We start from the raw sequence: 16,202 nt of genomic DNA, 5'->3' as shown, positions 1-16,202 counted from the left end.
TCCAGCCCCTCGACATAGAGCTGGGCAGAGTTGAAGCCGTGGGTGGTGCGATGCGCTCCCTGGCCGTCTGGCTGCAGATGTAGTGCAGGACGCTGCTCTTCCCTGCCCCGTCCAGCCCCAGCACCAGCACCTGCCGCCAGTCCAGCTGCGGGGGCACAGGAAGGTGTGGGGTGGGTGGGGGCCGATCCCGGGACCCGCAGCCCCGTGCTCAGGCAGCTGGTTGAGGGACCAGCCCGGAGCAAGGGGTCTTGCCAGCCCCCCCAGCCCCTGCGCCCCCATCTCCAGCCCGGTGGGCTCGAGGGGTGGTTCAGACTGGGGACCCCTTCCGCAGCAGGGTGGGCTGCAGGAGGGTCCCCAAGGGTCATCATCCTGTAGAATATCCTGGGGAATCCAGTCTGACCTGGTCCGGGGGATCCTGGTGCGAGAGCCCAGGGGGATCCTGACCCTGTGCCCCCTTCCCCAGCCCCACGTGCTCAGAGGGATCCCACCGGTGATCCAGAGCCTTCCCCAGCCTGGTGATCACAGGGGCGATCCCGAACCCCCTGCCCTTTCCCCAGCTTGACGGTCTCGAGGGTGTGAGGAACCCGGAGGGATCCCGACCCCGTGCCCTATCCCGCCCCGCTGGGCTCGGGGAGATCCCGGTAAGAGGCTCCCGGTATAGGGGATCCTGGTACAGCGGATCCCGGGAGATCCCGGCCCTGTGCCCTTCCCGCCCCGCGACGGGCCGGGGATCCCGGCGAGTGTGTGTGTCCCCCTTACCGCGTCGCCGGGGGGGGCTCGGTCCCGCAGCTCCCGCAGCTCCCGCTCCCACCAGCCGCTCCAGTCGGTGCCGGTGCCGGTGCCGCGGAAGTAGATCTTCCAGGCGATGAAGAGGAGGGAGCCGAGGGCGGCCACGGCGGCCCCCAGGGCCAGCGTCAGGTCCCGGAGGGCGCCAGGCGGAGCCATGCGGCACCGGCACCGGCAGCGCGCGGCCGCGGCGCAGCTGTGCCCCAACCCCCGCCAGCTGTGCCCGCGGGCGGCGCGCCAGCACCAGCTGTGCCCGCCCCTGACGTCACCGCCGCGCTTAAAGGGGCCGCTCCGACCGCGGGGGCGAGAGATGATGGATGGGCGGATGGACGATGGGTGGAGGGATGGTGGGGGAGGAGGGAGGGGGGGAGGGAGAAATGGCGGGGAGAAGAAGGGACGATGGGGAGAGGGAGGGAGGGAGGGAGGGAGGCAGCAAGGCGTCCCTAGCCAGTGCGCTGACACGTGAGCCGCCCCCAGACCCCACACCCGCCTGGCAGCCTGGCACCCAGCACAGCAGGCGCCCACAGGCCCAGGGGCTGCGCCCGCTGCCCACGGGACTCGTTTGTCCTCAATCCTCCCCGGTGGCGCAACGCATCCCTGCCCCGGGCCGGGTCCCGCGGCAGTGCCTGCGGGGCCTTCCCTGGAGCCACCCTGCCCGGCCCCCGCGGCCCTCAGGGCGGTGGCAGCAGGGCAGCAAGGGACCCCCAGCCCCGCTGCCGGGGCCGTGGGGGGCTGGGCCCCCTCCAGCGGGCCGACACGTTTTGCCGGCAGAGCTGGTGCGTGGGCGGGCAGGAGCAGGCAGCGGGTGGGTCAGGGCGGGCAGGGTCGGGCAGCGCTGCCCTGGCAGGAACGCCCCACACCAGCGAGGTCTGGCAGGGACGGGGCGTGGCGGGCGGCGATGCCCCGCCCCCCCCAAACCCTGCCCCGCCCCGCCCTCTGCCCCCCCCCGCCCGCCTTGCCCCCGGGAACCGCCCGGCCCCGCCCCCTCCGCTTGGCTCCGCCCTGCGCGGCCCGAACTACACCTCCCAGCGTGCCCCGCGCGCCGACGCCAGCTCTCGCGAGACCTGCGCGCCTATAAGGGCGCTCCCGCGGGGGCGGCGCCCCTCCCGCCTCCCTCCGGCGGTGGTGCAGTGGCGGCAGCGGCAGCCGTGGCGGGTTCCCGCGGGCTCCGCCATGGCGTTGCCTGGCCCGCCGCCCCCCGCCCAGCCTCGCTAGCCTCAGCCCAGCCGCGGCGCGCCGCCGCCATGAGCTCGCGGCAGCCGGATGCTCCCGGTAAGGCCCCCCCCCCGCCCCCGTGCTCTCCACCGGCCCGGGTAGGCCGCGGCGGGGCGGGCGGGCGGTGGCGCTGAGCGCTGCCCTCTCTGTTCGCAGCGCTGGAGCAGGGCGGCGGGGCCCGCCCGGGCAAGATGTCGCTGCCCGTCAGCGTGCCGCGGCGGGCCTTCAGCTACGACGACGCCCTGGAGGACACCGCGCCCATGACGCCGCCGCCCGCCGACCTGTGCGCCAACGTCCTCTGGAAGCAGCCGGTCATCCCCGAGCGCAAGTACCAGGAGCTCTCGAAGGTACGGGCCGGCCGGTTGCCGCGGTGGCCCTGGCCCAGGCGTGCCTCCTGTGTGCCGCTGCAGCGCGGCCCTGGCAGCCCGCCTGCCTGGCTGATGCACCGCACCGGGCGAGCTGCCCCCCCCCGCCCGCCGCAGCAGCGACCTGCTGGGCCCGGGGAACCCTCGGGAGGTGCTGGGGACGAGAGACCGGCTTTGCTGCCTGGCCCTGTTGTGGGAACGCTGAAGTGTGGTTGAGATAGGCGTGTTCTGGGAGCCTCCTCGCTTATGGGAGGCGTTTACAGGTAAAAAAGCTGCAAGCTGTAACCAGGTGTAATTAAACCAGAGCAGAAGGGTAGATTTAGGTTGGATGTAAATTCTTTACCATGAGGGTGGTGAGGCACTGGAACAGGTTGCCTAGAGATGTTGTGGTTGCCGCATCCCTGGAAGTGTTCAGAGTCAGGTGGGACAAGGCTTTGAGCAACCTGAGCTAGTGAAAGATGTCCTTGCCTGCAGCACGGAGCTGGACTAGATGATCTTTGAAGGTCCCTTGCAACCCAAACTGTTCTATGAAATGACTGTGGGGATGCTGTGAGTGGAGGACCAGCTCTTTAAATTTAGAGGCTGTTTTCTAAGTTTGAAGTGAAGTGTTGTTGAATGGAAGTAAGTAACTCTGCATCCCTTTGAGCATAACATCTACTTTTCACCTCATTTTGTTTTAAAATTTTTCTCATGGAAGAAAACCTAAAGTAGTGGTTTGGCACAAAAAGCAAACTGTCCAGTCAGGTAACAGTAACTCCTGTGTTAGGACGAGGAAGTCTGTGTTTCACAGGATTTCTTGTTTTCTGGCATTCATTGTCTGGTTCTTTGTTGCTAAGGTCTTGTGATCAGTGGTAGAGCTGTGACCACTAGACACACTGAGCAAGAAACTGATATAAGGAATGAGGGGGAAAACAAGATCTAAACACCAGCCTCTAATCTGTGTGACTGCCATTCTGTAAATAGTTTGTGTTTCTGAGCTGTTTGTGGAAGGGTGCTCCTGCCCAATTGACCTTGAAGTCCAATTTGCACTTATGAGAATAGAAGTAGATGTATTCTGGTTTCTTTCCTGCTGACCTTTTTGTACTTAGACTAACAAGTTGTTGGCTCTGAGCCCGTAGGTTTTCAAATGTTGGATGCAAGTTGCTTGTTCATTGCTAAGAATTATAAGGTTCAAGCTCTAAACATTCCTGGGCTGTAGTTAGAAAAACGTACGGGTTTCTTCCATGGGATCAAGGCTAGCTGCTAGGGCAGCTTGGCCTTGTGTCTCATTTGTGTAGAGATGTGTCCTGGCAAGGTGCTGAGATACCGTCTCATCTTAAACTGTACCCTGCTTCTTCCTCACAGATGGAGGAAGGGGATGCTAACATGAGTGCGCCTGTCATAACTCCTTCGTCGTCCACCGAAAGCGTGAACAAGGTACCTGTGGTGAAGGCCAAGGCCACTCATGTCATCATGAACTCTCTCATTACAAGTAAGAACTCTCACCTCTAATGTGGTGGCTCATGGGGTGTGGGCATACGAGCGTGCTCCGGCTTGGTAATGCCTCAAGGTAAATACCAGAGTTCCTGGACAGCTTGTGGGTTCAGACTGACTCTGCTCTTGAGCTGTATGGTGTTTTTTGGAGGATGCTTCTAGAAGGAAGCAAGGAACTAGGGAATAGGCCATGCTTCCTGCCTCTCTGTTTCCAGGTGCTGGAGGTGGGTGATGAGGGAGGAGTGCAGGGTACATTACCTGCTGATAGGGTACTGCAGTCCATGCCACCTTGTTGCTGGAGTGCAGAGGCAGCTGCTGCTGCTACTCTGTTTGCTTATTAACTTGCTATTTCTGAATGACAGGTAAAGCTCTAAAATTAACCAAAGTGGTGTGGAGAGCTGACATACTGTGCTAATGGAGCACTTGCTGGCATTTATGTTAGTTAATAGCAGCAGCAGCTGTCTCGCTAACAGTAACACTTTAGAAAAACCAAACCTCATAAATCATGATGCTTTAAAATCAAATTGGGTCAGTTATGTTTGCAGAGAAGACATGCCCATTTGCAACAAGAGAAATTATTCATGTGTTAATCTGTCCCTGCTGCCTCTTCTTTTAGCAGCTGGGATCTGAGCTTCATCTTTTCCTCCAAGCAGTGCTTCCAAAGACTTCTAGATTTTCAGACCAGCATTTTCAGAATAGCTATACATTTGCACTTATTTCAGTCTTGGCTCAAAAATAACCAACACATCAGCAAATAACATCCAGGAATATGGACTTTCTTCTGGAAAGCAGCTCCTGTTCTAGTCTAATGATAAAATGCTCATCTAGTTAAAATCATGATGGCCTAAAAATGTTCTTGTGCAGTAAGAAGTCAGGAGCCCCAACCTACACCTCCTAGGAAGAACATTCAGTCACAAGCTGGAAATAAACAAAGTTCCTCCAGATTTCTCATACACAGTGCACTATCCCTGCAAATAACTTTAACATGGGAAGTGTTATCTGTTTTAAAGAAGACATTGGGCTTTTCCAGTAATCTTTTTGTGCTCTAATTCCTTTTGACTTTTTTCTTAGTTCCACTAGGGAGTAAATATCTTATGCTGATAGTGGGGGGAAAAAGTGCTTATATTTTTCAGAACTGAAGCTGATATCAGTGTATTAGATGCTGGCTCTGTATTTGGCTGAAATAGCTTATTTTACCTAATCTAGACTTGCTGGGAGTCTTTACCACCTGTTCTGCAAGGCTGTGATTGTCAGATTACCTAGTGTGGGCTGTCTTTCAGAAGACTTCATTTTTTGTTGACCAAAAAAACTCCCTTGAATTTAGAGGGCTGCTTAAAATGTCCAGCTTATGGGGGTCTCCTAGATTTAGGAGGCTGTCATTAGGAGTGATGCAGCTTCTTGAGTGAGATGGGTTTAATAACAGGTGTTGCATTTGTAATACATCTGGTGATTTGGGACAAATCACTGGTCATCTGATTCAGCCCTATAACTCAGGATAGTTTTAAAGTCAGAATATCTCCTTAGCTTCATATTGCTGCCTCTGTCAACTCATCACAACGTGGAGGTATGAATGATGAAAAAGAGTCTTACATTTGGTTGCTTAAGTTGCCTTTGTTTGCTAGAACTGCTTGTGGTGGCATTTCTGTGTGAATATGTGCTCTTGTCCGTTCCAGAGCAGACTCAGGAGAGCATTCAGCGCTTTGAGCAGCAGGCGGGGCTGAGAGATGCTGGCTACACTCCTCACAAAGGCCTCACTACTGAGGAGACCAAGTATCACCGAGTGGCTGAGGCAGTCCACGTAAGGCTTGTTTTGCACTGGCTTTCTCCATGTAGGTTGTGTACTAGCTTAACACCTATCTGGTGACATAACTTTTGGAGCATGTTGCTAGGACTCTCCTTAAACTGCTTCCTCTGAAGGCTTTTAGCTCATGGTGTAAAAAAGGTTACCCACTTATATTGTAAAGTTAGCGTTAGCCTTTATAGTTTTGAAACAAACTTTTTTCTGAAATCTGTCATATTCCACAGTCATGTCAGGCTGTCACAGTTGTCTTTCCAAGTGGGGACATCCCTGCACAGAACCTAGTTTCTTGCTGTACCTTTGAATGGTGCCCTGCAGTTGACTGTTGTAACTGTGTGTCCTAAGAGAACTTGTAAACCGTGTCTGATGCGGAAGTTAGCAGATGAAATTGGGCTTGCCTCTTGCTGGAAATTAAGACAAAGGTCTTGAATCAGCATGTTTCTGATGAGCTCAGTTGCCCACAGTAATCTTGCAGTTAGAGTTTAATAGTGAACTCTCCAAGTGTACTCCCACAAGGTCAAAGTTTCAGTAACAGTGTTGGTGAATTGCATTAGTGTGGCTTGGATAGCCACAGGAAACTTTCTGAGAAGGTGCCTGCGTAGTTGGTGTTTGAACTATAACTGCCCTTCAGGTGACTTCATCAAAGTTCACTTTGTACGGTCTGACTTGTAATAACCTGGTTCACATACACCCAGTTCCTGTTTGTTTTATGACCAGGCATACTCTTCAAATGCAGTTCATCTCAGTGTTCTAGAGCAGTGTTTCCATCCTGTTGTATGCGGATTACTTCTCAGGGTCTAGTACTCCTAGACCTTGTACCTTCTGTATGAGGTCTGGTGTCACCTTCATTAGAGAACTTGTGGGACTGAAAGCTTTGTTGCTCTGAGTGCTGCAGACAAATGGTTGCTGTGGCATTTAGACCTGTTACCGGGTAGCTGAACTGATGTGTAAGCTAGCTCTGCTACATCTGCGACCTCCCTATGAATGCTGGTATTGAAGCAGTGCATTACTGTTGGGTAGTGACTCTGAATTGCAGAGTGAGCTGTAGGTGTTATTTTACTTCCTCTAGCCTGGAGGATGTGTCTTGAGCATAGTGGACTTCCAAAATGCTTATATCTGATGTGGAAAGAAGCTTAAGGGGTGTATGCAAGTATTGTAATACTGGGTCTAGCTTTAGGTGAAATGACACTTAAATCCTTTATTACCTGTGATATAAACAATTGTCCAGTTTTGACAATAAAACTGGCTGTTTGTTCCTTATGTCTTGTATTTAAGCTCTGTTGCTTCTGTGTTTCTCTTGCCTCTCCTAACAGAAGCTAAAAATGCAGAGTGGAGAGATGACAAAAGATGACAAACAGACTTCTGCTCAGTCCACTCCAAGCAGCACTCCCCACTCCTCTCCCAGGCATAAAAACAGGTACTCTGTTCCTGGCAGACCACTGCCTCCTTTGGTTTCCTACAGGCTGCTGAGGTGGGAGCTGCTACAGATAACCTTCTTATCCAGTGAGGGACTGTCTAAGGGGTGAAATTCAGAGCCTGCTGTGGATTTGTGTTGGATAGATCCAAATGTTGAAAGCTTGTGGAACTTGAGCATACATATCTTCATCCTGGGTGGTAATAAACCTATTAAGATCGATTAAATTGCCCCTGATAGCTACATGTAAAGTTCCTGGCACAGTGGGGCCGCTTGAAGTATTTATTCTCATGTTTTATACATCTCAATGATTTTTCCTAGGGGTTGGTTTAGTCAGGGATCCTCTACTTCTATCACTGGCCCAGACTTTGCCATGGAAGCTGGTGGGGACAAATTGCCATCTGAAAGATGGAGCTTTTTTGGACCCAAAGCCATCCAGAAATCCACCAATGATCCAGGTATGTCCTCTAAAATCTCCTGCCCTGCAAGACCTAGGGGAGAACTGTCACACAACAAACTTGCTAGCTACTTCTGGAGCTTTATCCTGCTTGCCTTGTTACTTTCTAGGACCACCTTGTGAATGTGTGCTATTCATATCATTTTTGTGCCTGAATATAAAGCAGTTAGGTAAAAGCTGTGCCAAGGATCTGAAAGTAGAAATAACTTGCACTGAGCTGCAGTGGAAGGGCAGGGTGTGAAGGCGACAGCTTTTTACTCTGCTTTCTCTGCTGTCTGGTGGAACCAGAACTGGAAGTGCCAGCCACTGATGTGGAATAGCATTTTGGTGACATGAAGCTGCTGGGTCTTGCATAGGCTTTCTGCAGTGTCGGGCATCAGTGACACTGCTCACTCCTGGCAGCAGTGGAAAAAGGACTTGGCTAGTTTTCCTAGCTCTTACTTGCTGTGATATTTTTTTTCATCAGGAGGATTTACCATCCAATCCTATAAGGGTGCCCAGAAGCCATCCCCAATGGAGCTGATGCGTGCTCAGGCTACTAGGATGCCAGAGAATCCAGTCACCTTCAAGCCACCCAAAATGGACATTCCAGTCACAGAAGGGAGGAAACAATCTCCACGTTCCCATAATATCAAACCTCGGGATCTGAACGTGCTCACTCCCACTGGGTTCTAGGAAGAATGCTTCTGGTGTCTTTAGCGGGCTACAGGGTGTCTTAGGCTCTGCTTCCATGTCCCATTGTGCTGCAGTAAAATAGGAGAGTCTCCCTTCCAGCTCTTCATCTCAGAAAAGGAAACAGTTGTGACTGTCCTCCTAAAGCCAGTCTTGGAAAAACTCCTGCACTAGTACTAAACCAATGTAAACCATTCTGTCTGCTGTATTGCACCAGTTCGGTCTGCTAGGCTGCACTAGGTGTGCTTCCCGGTATGCTACACCACAGTAAAACCTTGAACCATGTTTTGTGGGACGGGACTGCGTGTGGTGTGCAAGCAGGCTGGCTTGTCTACCTGTAGGCTGATTGTCTTGTCCTGCTCAGTGCTGAAGTACCCTCAGGAGGACTGTGGTTCTGTCTGGCATATACAGAACACCAGCAGAAAATGATGAAAACAAGCAAGGACTGAAAACTGGACCATTGACTGCCAGAAGGAAGTTGCTCTGGGAATGCGGTGGGTCAGTTTTAAATGTGGCACTCCCTTACTATCCAGTGTGACCTTATAGTTCAACACCTAGTACTTTGTTCTTGGAATTTCTTTAAAGGAAGAGTGGAGCAGTGACCATTCTAAGATGCTTTTATTAGAAAGGCAGGGAGCAGAATCTAATGGGGCTTGGCAGTAATGAGGAAGAATTGCTTCTCTTCCAACTCTTCATGTTCCTCCAGAAAGCTGGAAATGACCAGAGCTGGTGTGGCTTGAACCAAGTAAGCCTCCTCTCTCCTTTCTGCAAAACAACACTGTCCTGCCTTCTCCTAGACAACAGACTTACAGATGTTCTGGCACTCTGGGTGCTGCCTGATTTGGGATTTTTTTTTCTAGCACCTTGTATGAATTGTGTAGAAGTGTATTAGCCACCAGGGGCACTTCTCAAATAGGGTTTTTCGTTTCATCAGCATTAAATGCATTTTGCAGGGCTGGGGGAGGACTGAGGGCAGATCAAGGCTAAACATTCCTCCCTGCTGTGATACAGCTATATGTAATTTTTGGCCTAGTCAGAACCAGTTACTGGGAACAGCTAACACTTGCTTTCATGAGAAGTGGAAGGAGCTCCTGGCTACCATCTAATCCCTTAAGCATTATAGGCAGCATTGCTCTGTAATCTTCCCTTGTCCTGTGGCAAACAGGTCTCCTCTCTCTTGATCTCATGATTGTGTTGCAGAGCTCCCTCAGCCAGCAGCAGGCTTTCTGTAGTGGCGAGGTGGCAGCAGCAGCCTTGCATCTGGTACTGGAAGCTCCTCTGTTGCCAGGACATTATACAGAGGTTACTTAACAGCTGGTAACTGCTGAGCTCTGGTGTTCCTGCCTTCGTAAACCAAACATTTCTCCCAGAGGGTGAGGCAGGGTTGGCTTACTTGGCTAGCTGCTGTCCCCTCTGAAGAAGCACGTTCTATGGCTCTGCTTCCTGTCAAGCTTCAACAGCACTGCCAATGATGTGTTGTGTTGCAAGTCTCCCACCCAACCAGGCAGTTTTCACTGTCACCACTCATTTGCACCTTAGCAATCAGGCTCTCATTTGACATTAATTTATTTGTCTGTATTCATGTCTCTAATGTGTATGATTTTTTTTGTTTGTTACAAGAAAATAAAATCCTTGTGAATGGAGGTCCTTGGTGTGTGTTAGCGGTGGCAAAGCACCTGTGGAAGAAGTGTGGGCTGTCCAGTGAGTGTGGGGTCAAGGTTCTGCCTAATAAGCTCTGGCAGCACTTGCGCTGGGGTAAAATGTTTGCTCTGTAAAACTCCCTTTTGCCAGGGAGACTAGGTTTAAAGCCAGACTCAGTCCTGTCTTAGGGCTTGTGCAGATGAAACTAAGCATGAAATGTTTGTTTTCTTGAGCTATTCAAATGGTGATTCTTCATGCTCCTGAGATTGTTTCTCTTGCAGCTTGTGTGTTGTGTTTGCACCTGTACTGTGGAGGTGGGTGCAGGTGTGGGAGCCAGGCTGGTATTTGCCTGGAGGTGCCCAGCTCGCAGTGGTGTGGCCATCTCTGCTTTGCCTTCCTCTGAAAAGTTCTGGTTTTAGTGCTGTTGTAGCATTTGTAGCTGCCGAAGTACTGCTGATAGAGCACACGGTTCTCCTGGGCTGGGCATGTCTGAGCTGAATGCTGGTGTTTCCTGTGCTCCTAGAGTGTTAGCAGAACTACAAGTGATGAAATAGATCCTGAAGCACCCAGGTACTCTGGTACAGGCTGCTGCTGGAGGTCTTGGTTACACAGGCTAATATCATAGTTTAGTTTCGAAAGGCTGGGGTTAAAGTGTGGCCTCTTGGTGTGATATTCTCATTCTACTTTCTGTATTTTACTCCAACATCATTCTTGGGGATATGACCAACATATCGGAAAATAACATCCATAACTATGGACATCTTGCTGGAATGTGGCTTCTCTTCTAGTCTAATGCTAGAGGTCTAATCCAGTTAAAAGGAGCTAACTGGAAAATATACCTGAATGAGCGTACCATTCAGGAAGAGCAGCTTTCCAGAGCAGGGAGCACTTGGATTTTACACTGTTGGGAACCCTTCTGGCTACTACTCCCAAAATGGACCTCTTCACTTTTCCCTGGATGGCTTATCCCTGGATTAGAGGGGCAATGTCATGCAGATGAGTGGTTTGTTCTACATCTGGCAGTTGGGAAGAGGCTTCCTAAAGAACAAGGAGCAAATGTGTGAGCCCCAGGTCAGACCTTCCAAACGGTTCTGGGCTAACTGAAGCCAGGCTTCTGGATGAGGCCTCGCTGTGCAGCACTAACATCAGGACTACTCCACTCCTGGCTGTGACTGTGCTGTTCGATGCTCCTAGGCTCTGGTCTCATTAGGACCCTGCCAAGGGTTGCCTCCCACAGGGACAGATAAAGGGGTGGTGGGCAGCTACAGGAGTCTTTCTCCCACTCCCAGCCTGTGTTGCTTCTGAACTGTCTGAGGAGACCTTCTATAGAAATGCCTAACTGCTCTCTGACCTCAGCTGTGATTTGAGTTGATGGCAGTGTATTTGAATTGATTATTCATCTTCATCATAACATGCATGCTTGCCTGCACTGCAGACACTTCAGTGCATTCTGGAAGAGGCGCAGCCTTTTCAGCTGATGCTGCTATCCAGTCCTCCCTCTTGACATGCTGATCACCTTGGGCAAAGTCGTGTAGGTGTATTTGATTTGGAACAGAAATGTTCCTCTCCTGAGGACTGACCAGCATGGCTTGGGGATCTCTGCACTGTGAATGCCCTCACTGCAGCACACACCTGCTTTTTTTCTTAAATATTATCACCTTTTCCTAAATGTTGAACAGGTATTTTGTCATTTTGCTTGCTGTGCAAACTATTGTCAGAGTTTATGGCTGCGTTAGTCTAATGCTATCCCAAGGTACAGCTGACAGAACTCTGCGCTTCCTTTGGGCAGGGCTGGCACCAAGATGGAAGAGTCTCAGCAAATATGAAAATAATTTATTTTTTAAAAGTTTACAAAGTGCCTTGTAAAACTGTAGGATGAGGCAAGTTTGAAAGGAAATTGAGACCATGTAAACCAGACATTTTTCCAAAGAAATGTACAAACCCACGTGACGTATGACACTTGAGACTGCAGCATGAGATGGGGGTTTTGATGGGGTTTTGTAGAGGAAACACGAAGCTCTTTGTGCCCCCTGCCACAGTGGTCGTCTCCATCAGGTAGCAGTGATGATGAGGAACAACTCCCGAAGCATGCACAATTTCTCCATGATCTGCAGGGGAAAAGGCTGCCCCAGGACCTGCTGCATTCGGCTGATGAAGTCCTCTATCTCCAGTTGAATGTCCGTGTGGCTGATGTTATCGCTGTCCTGGAGCTTGGGCTTGGCTTTCTGAATGATCAAGTCCATCCGGTCGTTGAGTGAGCTCCGTAAGTGCTCTGCAAGAGGAAATGCTGGTGGGGAGAGGCAACACACAGTGGGCTGCCTGACCTGTTCAGGCACAGCTCGCAGTGTGCTGCAGGCAGCACTGCGCTGTGGTGAGGAGCGGTTGGGAACTGTGCTGATCCTCTCATGGTTATCCTTGATGCTTCTGCACAAGACTAGCCTGGTGGAAGAAGGAACTGTCCCCTCCTGGAGCTCAGTCCGCATGTGGGGAGAGCCCAAGAAGTGGGGAGGGGGCAGGACTTGTAGCATCCTTTTCTCCCGTGCTAGTGGCAGACTGGACAGCTGTCCAGCTGCAAAGGAGGGTCTCCAAAGAGCTTAACAACAGTGATCGTCTAGGGCTTCAGGGAGAATAAGACTCTATGCACATGTGATGGTGGGTGCCTCTGCATTCCGCCATGAGAGCCTTAACCCTGGGCTAAAGCAGCTGAAGTTGGGAAGAGACTTTAGGAATTTTCTGGTAAAATGACTTTAGGGAGTTTTAGGGAGTGTTTTGTGACTGTGCCACTCTCCTGGGGTCAGAAATGCTGCTCCTTCCATGGCTATTGTGGGTGGTGCTCCCTGCCCAGTCTACTAAGTGCTGAGTGTGTCCTGGCTTTACCATCCCTTTGCTTTCTGCTTTTCCTCCTAAACCACCCTATTCTTCCACCCGGTGTGTGTGCAACTTAGACAATAGCGGGTACAAAGCACTCCCTTGTGTACTTCTCAGTGCTGGGATTGATCCTTCAGGAAGTAGGCTATTTCTTAGGGGCTAAACTTGGCAAAGCAAGTTGGGTGCTCTGCTTGATGCAACATCACTTCTTTGCTCTGACTGCTGGGAATAGTTACTAGCATGGACGGAGGCACATTATCTTTCTAAGACTCAGTGGCCATGAGTTCAAGAGTGATGAGAAGAGAAGGAGGAAGGGTACTTGGGCTGTTCTACTGCAGCCTCTTGATGAGATCATGTTTATTAAGGCCAGAACAGGCTGCTTACCCAGTATTACATTTTGGTAGCTCATCAGCAGCAAACTCAAGTACTGCAGCATCTCATCCCATCTTTGCCATGTTGCTGTTTCATCCTATGACAGGAGACAGTATTTGGTTATTTGAAGAGGTTTTCTCAGGAGAAAACAAGGCAAAGGAGAGGTTGGACTGGATACCTGGTATTGCAGCAGCACAGAGGAGTGGCTCAGGAAATACAGGATCTTGGCCAGAGACAAGGGCAAGGTCGTGGGCACGTCGCAACTATGCTGGAACAACAGTTCTAGCAGTTTGCAGCGCAGGAGCTGGCTCTCCATGGTGTTTAAGAAAGCTTCCCTGGAAGACAAATGGGATTTACTTTGGGGGAGACAGCACAGCCTGACCGGGGACAACTGCTCCAGCATGTTCCTGGTGTCCCACTGGTGCTGATCTGGTGCAGGAGCTGCCCAGCAGTGCAGTGGAAGGAAAACCACCAGATGTGATAGAGACCTTCGTTATGCAGCTTGGTTATGTCCTTAGGTCTGACCTGTGGCAACTCGAGGTCGGTACGGTCTGTGAAGCAAGCTTAGCTGCTTCACTTCACCCTGCCCAGCAGCCTGTGTAGAAGTTACCCATTCCTGCTGACTCGCAGGGAGCACAGCCAAGCAAGTGTGAAGTGGGGTCAGTGGCCAGTCAGATCTAGGAGATCTGTCCTGGGAGGAGCGATAGCTTGGTTAGAGTCAGTTTGGCTTGATTAGACCCAGTGTGTGCTCAGAGTTCTGCTAAAAGGGTCCAAAAGGGCTGCCTGCTGGGGCTGGCAAACATGGGTTTGAAATATCTGTGGGTCTAGTGGTCTCATGTCTACGCTGGAGCCAGTCAGGCCCTTGTGCTTTGGCTTCAGATACTGCATTTCTTAGAGAAGCAAACAAAAGCATGTCAAGGCAAAGTGCAAGCATATTTCTGATTAGCTTCTCAGTTGTCCCTGGGAATCAGTGAAGTGTTTGCCAGTACTTGACTGTGCTGATGCAGAGTGCTGCTTTTCAGACCCTCTTTACAGTTTGAAGGTCCTGCAACTTTAACAAGTGGGAGAATCAGTTTTTCTCAGCAACACATGAGCTGGGAAGATGCGTTCAGCTGGTGATGTTCTGTCTCTGTGGGATCTGTCAGTCAACAGCCATGTGTTTGCTGGCTGGGTCATAAATGAGCCTGTCTTTCTATACCCTATGGGATTTTATGCATCCAGACTTGGATGTAAATTGGGAATAAGACTATTGCTCACACAGGCAGATGCTGCCTTGCACATGTTTGTCTCACCTTTGGCTCCTCAGGGGAATATTCAGTATAAACGGGAATATCACATCTGCATCTTACAGGAGCTGCAGTTGGGAGATTTGTCCACTTCCACTGCGATGGACAGCATCCGCTGGAGCAGGAGCATCACCCTAGGTTAGAGAGAGAGTCAACATGAGGAGACGCTACCCCTCGGCTTGCAAAGTAAAGCAGTGGGGATGGCACCCAGTTCAGCCTCGTGCCTTGCAGTGAGGGACGTAGGGAATGTAGCAGGCTAGATTTGGTGTCTCTTGGTGGCTTTTGAATCTGATGCTCTTGGAAGCAGAGCTAATCCCCAGATGGGCCCTCAGGAGGTCTTGGCGGCTGTCCTGAGTGTTGGTGCAGCAGCACGGGGCAGCCTGAGCTGTGGGCCAAGAGCTCCAGCCTTATGCTATGTGCAAGAGGAGGATGCTTACTGACCCAGTTTCCTGCCAGGTGAGGAAGTCTCCTGCTCTCCAAGTCTATGTCTACCCCAAAGGAGAACCAGCAAAACTGGTCACAGGTACAGCCTGGCTTCCCTGACCTGACAGGGAGAGACTCTGGCTTCTCCCTGACTTGGGCCCCATGATAATGCTAGCAGGGGGAGTCAGGACTTCTGGGGCTTACTTCTGGGCGAAGAAAGCTGGTGGAGCCACCTCTGCCTGGTCAGTGCTGGCCAGCCATGGTGCAGATGAGCTGTGTTCAGCCCTTGCTTCTGCTGAAGAGGATGTAGTTTCTTGCGGCTGCTCCCGGGGCTGGGAGAATCCGACTCCTGTAACTGCTGCAACCAACCATTCGACCACCTCCCTGGGACAGAAACAGGAACTTTAGTGGGGACAGGGCCGGTTTTGCTGTGTTTCTAACCTCTAGATCTACTTGGAGCTTGAGGAAAGACCCCAAGGATGACAAATACATCCCACCTGCTTGGACAGGTTAGGGAGTAGCTCTGTTGAACAGCAGATTTGTACGCTTGTCAACAGGACTGCCTCCTTCTCAGTCCTGTCCTCAGCAATGCAAATCTGACCTCATCCCTGGGAAAAGCCCGCTAGGTTGCAGCTGGAAATGCCTTGCATCATGTCTGATGGTTTGCTTTTGTAAACCTGCTCCTCTTCTTTATACTTGGGCCCTACACTTCCCTCTGTCTCCCAAGCTTGTTTCCTGGAAAGTCTGAAAGTCTGACTTGGAGTCTCAACAAGTGTTCCCTGAGCCCCTGCCTCTCAGCATCTGGTTAGAGAATAGGGGAGGAGGAAATGTCCCTTACTTGACATTGTTGAAGCACATGTCACATGAAAGCACTTTCTTGGCAATCGACTTCTGCAGCAGGCGCAACCTCAGGTTCTGCTGGAAGTCGTCCTCCAGGGTCTGCACCACGTACTGCAGGAAGAGGAGCCGGCCAGGGGGCTTCTCCTGAGGGCACATGGAGACAGTATGAGCCTGGTGGAGCTGCAGGGCAAGGAGCACCAGGGAATTTGGCTGCCTTGGGAATGGGCTGATGTACATGACTGAGGAGTAGCTCCAGGAGGGGCTGCCTGGCTCAGGCAGTGCCGTAGGGGCGTTGCCGGACCTGTTCTACCATTGCACTGGGGCTGTGACCCACAGAGGCTTTATCTGTTGCTGTGCCTTCTTCAGATGAGTGAACCTGTCTACAGCTGTGCAGCAGGTTAGGGAGCACCGTGCATAAATGCAGGATACCCAACTGGCACTTGCTGCCCTCAGCGGCTGCAATAAAACTGCATGTTGGACTGGCCCATTCTGCAGCAGAGCACGGCCATGCGAGGCCCTGGGGCAACGCTTACCCTCAGCACCGTGTACTGGATGATCCCGGCCCGATGTGACACACGCGGTGCCAAGTACC

General features: G+C 51.7%; 2 protein-coding genes across 2 annotated transcripts; one reads left to right on the top strand and one right to left on the bottom strand.

Annotated features, from left to right (window-relative positions):
* Window positions 1-1,945: 1,945 nt before the first annotated feature.
* KIAA1191 (KIAA1191 ortholog) lies at window positions 1,946-9,823 on the top strand. The gene is made up of 7 exons (XM_050905465.1): window positions 1,946-2,058; window positions 2,158-2,348; window positions 3,711-3,837; window positions 5,513-5,637; window positions 6,951-7,054; window positions 7,373-7,509; window positions 7,975-9,823. Exons 1-7 carry the CDS (start codon window positions 2,031-2,033, stop codon window positions 8,181-8,183), a joined length of 921 nt encoding a protein of 306 aa, XP_050761422.1. The 5' UTR covers window positions 1,946-2,030; the 3' UTR covers window positions 8,184-9,823.
* A 1,820-nt stretch (window positions 9,824-11,643) lies between these two features.
* SIMC1 (SUMO interacting motifs containing 1) lies at window positions 11,644-15,766 on the bottom strand. The gene is given in 7 exon segments (XM_050905612.1): window positions 11,644-12,093; window positions 13,074-13,158; window positions 13,240-13,396; window positions 14,354-14,405; window positions 14,408-14,481; window positions 14,975-15,154; window positions 15,609-15,766. Coding segments are annotated over 7 exon segments (927 nt in total). The 3' UTR covers window positions 11,644-11,872.
* Between the last annotated feature and the right edge of the window lie 436 nt (window positions 15,767-16,202).

This window comes from Gymnogyps californianus, chromosome 14 (assembly GCF_018139145.2).
Source record: "Gymnogyps californianus isolate 813 chromosome 14, ASM1813914v2, whole genome shotgun sequence".
NCBI lineage: Eukaryota > Metazoa > Chordata > Aves > Accipitriformes > Cathartidae > Gymnogyps > Gymnogyps californianus.
Note: the sequence above shows the minus strand (reverse complement) of the source record. Positions and strands in the feature narration are given on the sequence as shown.

Excerpts from the sequence above, each read along its gene's own strand:
- KIAA1191 (XM_050905465.1), top strand. The coding sequence starts at position 2,031 with ATGAGCTCGCGGCAGCCGGATGCTCCCG. Across the intron at positions 2,349-3,710 it reads AGTACCAGGAGCTCTCGAAG|ATGGAGGAAGGGGATGCTAA; the intron begins GTACGGGCCGGC and ends TCTTCCTCACAG. Across the intron at positions 7,510-7,974 it reads GAAATCCACCAATGATCCAG|GAGGATTTACCATCCAATCC; the intron begins GTATGTCCTCTA and ends TTTTTTCATCAG.